The following is a 6,891-nucleotide window of genomic DNA, read 5'->3' as shown; positions in this document are numbered from 1 at the left end:
TCCTACTTCGCGGAATTTCATTTATCACGGTAGGGTCTAGAACCGATTAACCGCGATAAACGAGGGTTCACTGTATATATATTTGTAAGAAATTCTTGGAAAGTATACCATTTCAAGAGGTAGCATATGAGCAAGAACCAGTGGTACTGAAAGAAGTACAAGCCTCACAGAAAGCTTTAGCCAAAACCAAGGCTCCAGGAACTGATGTAATACCAGTTGCAATGTTTCAACCAGGACATGAAAGCACTGAAAGCACTCCCTCGTCTTTGCCAGCATTTGGGGAAGGCAACTACTTGGCTAAGTGACTGGAAAAAAATCCATGTTTGTGCCCATTCCAAAGAAACATGATCCAACAGAATGTTCAAATTATAGGACAATATCATTAATATCATATGCAGGTGAAATTTTGCTAAAGATCATCCAATAACAGTTGCAGCAGTACATTGATAGGAAGCTGCCAGAGGTTCCAGCCAGATTGGTAAGATGATGTGGAACTAGGGGACATCGTTACTGATGTCAGATGGATCTTGGCTGAAAGCAGAGGATACCAGAAGGATGTTTACATGTGTTTTGGTGCCTATGGAAGGCATTTGACTGTGTGGATCTTAACAAACTATGAATAGTCTTGAGAAGAATGGGAATTTCAGAACATTTTATTGTGCTCACGGGGAATAGGTACATGGATCAAGAAGTAATTGTGCAAACAGAGCAAGAGCACACTGTGTGGTTTAAAATCAGGAAAGGTGTGTAGCCTCTAATTTTCTGGTATTGGGAGACAAATAAGATATTAACAAAAGACTTAGCTGCAGTCATGGGCTGTAGTTCCATGAGCAGTGTACATTATGGTAATCCTCATGAGCCCTCTTCGTTGTGTGCCGCATGCATATTGTAGGATTACTCTGTGCTTTAAGAATTCTGTGTTAACAGCATACTAGATGAAGGTAGGATCTTGTTTTATAGTGTTAGTAGGATTTTATAGTGTTTTATAGTGTTAGTAGTCAGTATAGTAGGTGTCTTAGTCCACCCGCCCGCCCCCCACCCCCACCCCGTGCCCCCTGGCTCCAGCTCACCCCACTCCTGGTCCCATAATGTATTAGTCTAGGTCCTTTAGAGAAACAAATCCACAGCAACTCATTAAAAGAGAGTTTTATGTAAAGAAAGTGTGCATCATGAAAACAGTAGGATTCTGAAGTATAGGCAGTAACAAAACAAGTGGTTACTGAATGGGTAAACACTTGTTCTCTTGACTTAATTTCCCTAAATCTAATGTTTTTTCAAATGTTTATTTTTGCAGCTAAGATCTAATGGAGTATATCTGAGGAAGTCCTATGGGTCACTTAGGGTGGGGGTGTATGAATGCTCTGTACCTACTTTTTTGTTGGTGTAGAGATTCTTCCAAATAAACTGGAATGCTTTTTAAAAGAAGCACTGAAGGGAGTTTGCGCATGTGCCATGATTCTTTCTTTCTAGGAGACACCTGTCTTCTCTCTTCGTTTGCATGAAAGAGATGCATGAACTTTGAAGATTATTTTGTCCCTGCTTACCACAGTAGGACAGATGGTATTGCTTAGTTCATAGTTAAACCAACCCCTGCTCCCTTGGACACAGACTCTGCTGAAGACTCCCCGTCACAGAGTCCATTCCAACTCGTGGTGACCCGCTAGGGCAGGTAGAACTGCCCGCCCCTGTGGGTTTCCGAGACTGTAGCTCTCGATGGGAGTAGACAGCCCTGTCTTTCTCTTGCTGTCCACATACAGTGGAAAATAAGATGAACGGTCCCTTTTCATGCTTTTCACGGTGACGCGGTGCTGTAGTTTTAATGAAGAACTATGTGCATGCTCTATTCGTTTAATGTAGGCATAACCCAGAGTAACGTTTGCACTAACAAAAGGAGATTTCTTCAAGACCTGTTGATATTTTAAAATTTAACACTAGATCAACTCAATAGATATTGAGTCAGAGTTCTTCCCCAGTTTTGAGCTTATGATAGTTCTTCATTAAAATAATAATAATGAAGACTCAAAGGTTTTTACTAGAAAGACATGACAAGATACCAGTCTTAGCACTTTTTGTATTATGAAACTGTATTTGACTGTAGTGGTAAACCGTATAAAAATAAAAAGACCTTTGTCTATCTCTCAGATCAATGGGGACAATACGCATGTTAAAACAATGAGTAGTATATTCCCTGCCGGTGATTGTTCTGCCAACAGTAATTGATTTGATGTTATTAGTGATTAGTAGTGACTGGGCCGCTACACTCAGTTTATAAAAATTGTGTCCTGCCCATGTAAAATTATTATGCCCAATAGTAGTTTGGGGATCATAATGTTCATGGCTGTATGGATTTAGTCAGATTGTATTATATCCTCATTGGTAAGAGAGATGCCTCGGTGGACAGAATAATAAATCATGTCTTTTGCCTGCTTTGTAGTGAACTGATCCAATTTATTACAAGTGGCCCTGTTATTGCCATGGAGATTTTAGGAGATGAGGCTATATGTGAGTGGAAAAGATTGCTTGGACCTGCAAACTCTGGAATGGCACGTTCAGAGGCTCCTGGAAGCATCAGAGCCCTGTTTGGAACAGATGGCATAAGAAATGCAGCCCATGGTCCTGATTCTTTTGCTTCTGCTGCCAGAGTAAGCTGTTTTACAACTACTTAAATTCAGTTTTGGTTTTCACTTACACACTCGCTGCCATGGAGTTGATTCTGACTTCTAGTTACCCTGTGGGACAGTAGAAATGCCCCTGTGGATTTCCAAGACTATTACTCAGGACCAGTGCAGAACACCTCCTCTTTCTCCTGTGCAGCAGCTGGTGGGGTCCTATTGCTGACCTTGTGATTAGCAACCCAATGTCTAACCACTACACTACCAGGACCATCTGTGTTTTGGTTTTGTTAAATGCTGCTTTATGTCAAAGTAAAGCTTTTTTCCTACTGGTGACTTGGGTTGGATTTATACATGTGATCTATTATTTAAAAAACTTCTGGAAAAAAAACAAACAAAACTTCTGACCCTTTGTCTAGGATAAAATAATGTTTCTGTGATATGTTGCCTTATGGTGAACATACACTTTATTCAATTAAAGCATTTATCAACACATTTCTTGTTCTAAAAACTTAAATTACTGACACTTATAATTGTTTGAATTATTTAATTAATATAAGAATGCCAGTTTATGGATACTAGTGTCTATGCAAGTTGACATGGAGTTGACAGGTAAGCTCATGTGTGTCTGTGTAGGACTGTGCACCATAGAGTTTCAATATTGATTCTCCCAGAATTAGATCACTATGCTTTTCTTCCTTTCTACCCATGGATGGAGTCAAACTTCCAACCTTTGGCTTACCTGCTGAGTACATTTAAATATCATAAAATAAGGCATAGTTTTATACATTTTTTTACTCAGACAGGACACTCTATTTTTAAGTGTAAGCATCCTTTTATTTTCTTCCAAAGCTTGTAATTAAGGAAAAAAAATCCCTGCACTTGGTCTTTATTTCAGTTACAAAGAAGTAAGGTCTCATTCTGGGTTTATATGGATAATTGAATTAATGGAATATAAGTTTCTTCTTACCGTCATAAACATTTTCTCAGTTAATTAAGATTGCTTTTAGTCTGGTAATATTTACAATAAATATTTGACAGTTTCATAATACGGATTTTTTTCTTTATCTTATATCTTCATTAGGAAGCCCCTTCAACTCAACTTTCAAAATAGACCCTAAACTTGGCCACTGTTCTCTCTGTACACCGTTATAGATTACCTGGACTACTGTTGTCACTTCCTAATTATTCTTTCCTCTTCCTAGCTATTCCTCCCTCTACTGCTGTTATACTCCTTGTGAAAATTTTACCCTGCCCAGGTAAAATTTTCACTCTACTCTGAGTAGAGTGAATTTTAGGGTCTGGAGACCTCCAATTCAGGCATGGAGAACTTGGAGCTTTCCTGTGCTCCTGGTGGGATTGTGCAATGGTACAACTACTATGGAAAACAATATACTACTTCAAAGTTGGAAAGAGAGATCCAGCAATCCTAATACCAGTTATATATCTTAGAAAGATAGGAGTCATGATGGTATAAATAGAGAGATGGAAATGATCTTGAAGAGGACATGGTATTTATGCGTAACAGCAGTTAACAGCAAGGAAGGCAGTAGAAGATGCATGTTATTATGTACGTGTAAAATATGATAGGTCAATGAGTGGTACTGTAATATCAAGGAATTTGTTAAATGAAAATATTCTAAGGGTAAGAAATTTTCTATGGAGTCAGATGAGTTGGATATGCCAAGAAAAAAGATTATTGCTTATTGACCAGAAGATAGAGATAGTTGATGAACTTGATAAGATCAGTGTTAATGGAAAAGTAGTAGCAAAGGCTTGTTTGGAATGGATTTAAAAGAAAATTGGATGATAGAAAGTGGACACATTGACTATGTGCAATTCTTTTGGGTATTCACCAAAATGTAGACTACATGCACTTTTTTCCTCCGCAGTGGGGACAGCCATCATACCTTTTGTGATAGGTAGGTTTATTGTGCCAACCTGACAACGAACACATGTGGGATTAATAAGGTCACAGTTTAATTGAAGGGCAAAGAGATAAATGGCTCTGTGAGCCTCATCTTTCTGTCTCTTGCTCTCTGATACTCAGACCAGTGTGTTCTCTGCCTCAACTTGCGAGCTACACTGCCTGTCGGGCACCGAACCCGTAGGTCGTGTCACTATAATTTGAGGTTCCTTCGAGACCTGCTTCACCACACTGCTGGTGTAAACATCACTTGAGCTGGGGACTATTGGTGACCTGTCCTGCAGTTTGCTGCCTGTGGCCGGACTCCCTGTATTGCTCTACAGACTACGCAGCTGTCTGCTTCCTTGACTTGCACCCAGCAGCCCTCGTTAGTTGAAGGACTGCCAGTGTATTAACTGTCTCACGGAAGTGAGTTGAACTGAGCCCTCTGTACAGCTCTGTGGACTAATTGGCTATTTATTTCTTTGTGTTGTATGTATGTATGTATGTATTTATCTATAAAGTCATAAGTGTCCTGGTTTTGTTTCTGTAGAGAACCCTAACGCACCTTTGTTTTATCCTTATATTTTCCTGAAACTGTTGGGACAAATAACCAATGCCAAAGAGGAAAAAGTTTTTTAAAATCTTAAATTGTATATCTTTGTTTCAGTTGACAGGTTTAAACACTTTGTTCCTTTTGAAATGCCCACCTTATCTTAATTTTATCTCACTTTCCTGATTTATCTTATATGTGGCAGATTATGATCTGTTAGTTGGCTCTGACTTATGGTAATATGCCTATTCTTTAAATGCTAGTGTTCAGATTTCTTTTCTTGGTTCACTGCTTTTCTTATTCAATTCTCCTGTATCTCCTGGTTTGGAAAATAAGACATTAAACCTACATTATAGGAGTAGATGTAATCATTTAAGTGTTGAACATAGTGCCTAGAATATAGTATTTAATGAATGTTACCTATTATTAAGATTCTGTTTTCATAGTGCTCTCAAAATTCATTTCTTTAAATTATACTGTGTATGTCAATGTACAAAAATCAGTCCCATTCCTATAATCAGAAAATATTATTTTAAACAGAATTTCTACTCACATAGTAAAGAATTATATGATACCAGTGATAAATCTTACAATATATGTGTGGGAGACTTTCATAGAGAAAAAGATACATCTTCATTGTAGGTTCTAACAAAAAACTTAAGTAAGTATGTGTATGTATGTACATATACTATGTTCAATATCATTAAGATTTTTATTCTGTTCAAATAAATTTATAAATGTGATTCTAGTCAAAAATCTTAGTAGAAATTTTCATGAAGTTTAACAAAGTTTTCATGTGGAATAACAAAAACAGTTTTAAAGAGAAAGGTGTGATGGTAACAAGGTACAGACTTACTTATGCAGTAAAACTTTTAATAGACGTTAGAAGGAAACACTGCGTGGTACTGACATGGGTGTAGACTGTAGCACTCTTATTGACCAAGGGAGTCAGAAATAACGCACACATAATGGGAATTTTATGTCATTATAAATCAGTAAGAAAGGGAGATTGATTAGGTTAAAATTATGTTAGACACAGGGAATCCAGGACAGATGATCCCTTCAGGATCAGTGGTGAGAATGGCGATACCAGGAGGGTGGAAGGAAGGTGAGGTAGAAAGGGGGAACCGATTACAAGAATCTACATATAACCTCCTCCCTGGGGGATGGACAACAGAAAAGTGGGTGAGGGAAGACGTCGGACATTGTAAGATATGACAAAATAATAATTTATTAATTCTTAAGGGTTCATGAGGGAGGAGTGTGTGGGGAAAGGGGGAAAAATGAGGAGCTGATACCAGACTCAAGTGGAAAGCAAATGTTTTGAGAATGATGATGGCAACAAATGTACAAATGGATGTATATATGGATTGTGATAAGAATTGTAAGAGCCCACAGTAAAATGATTTTTTAAAAACAGAGTTATAACCCCCAAAATAAAAAAAAAATAAAAATTTAAAAATTATGTTAGATAATTTTGTATGAAAAAATTAGTTAACGTATTGCATCTCTACTTTCAATTCACCTTGGAGTTTACACTCATGCCAAATGATGCTCTCAAAACTGAACTGAGCATAATTTTAATTCGCCAAAGTTTCCTTTTGTATTTGGTTTATTATTAGCAAAGAAATTTGGAGTTAGTATTTTTTTATCTTTCTCTTTTATGTTCGATTAATATGTTTTTAAAAATAATTTTATTGGGGGCTCATACAACTCTATCACAATCATACATACAGCCATTGTGTCAAGCACATTTGTACATTTGTTGCCATCATCATTCTCAAAACATTTGCTTTCTACTTGAGTTCTTGGTATCAGCT

At 37.5% G+C, this 6,891-nt stretch overlaps 1 protein-coding gene across 1 annotated transcript in view; it reads left to right on the top strand.

The window, feature by feature from the left end:
• Window positions 1-6,891, top strand: part of NME7 (NME/NM23 family member 7) — a 259,766-nt gene that overhangs the window by 24,380 nt on the left and 228,495 nt on the right. The window contains exon 5 of the mRNA XM_030887764.2: window positions 2,435-2,642. Within this exon, the coding sequence (XP_030743624.1) occupies window positions 2,435-2,642 (208 nt within the window). The remainder of the gene's footprint in view (window positions 1-2,434; window positions 2,643-6,891) is intronic.

Source organism: Echinops telfairi, unplaced genomic scaffold (assembly GCF_000313985.2).
Source record: "Echinops telfairi isolate 266 unplaced genomic scaffold, ASM31398v2 ScPeMD7_7424;HRSCAF=8462, whole genome shotgun sequence".
In the NCBI taxonomy this organism is placed as follows: domain Eukaryota; kingdom Metazoa; phylum Chordata; class Mammalia; order Afrosoricida; family Tenrecidae; genus Echinops; species Echinops telfairi.
Note: the sequence above shows the minus strand (reverse complement) of the source record. Positions and strands in the feature narration are given on the sequence as shown.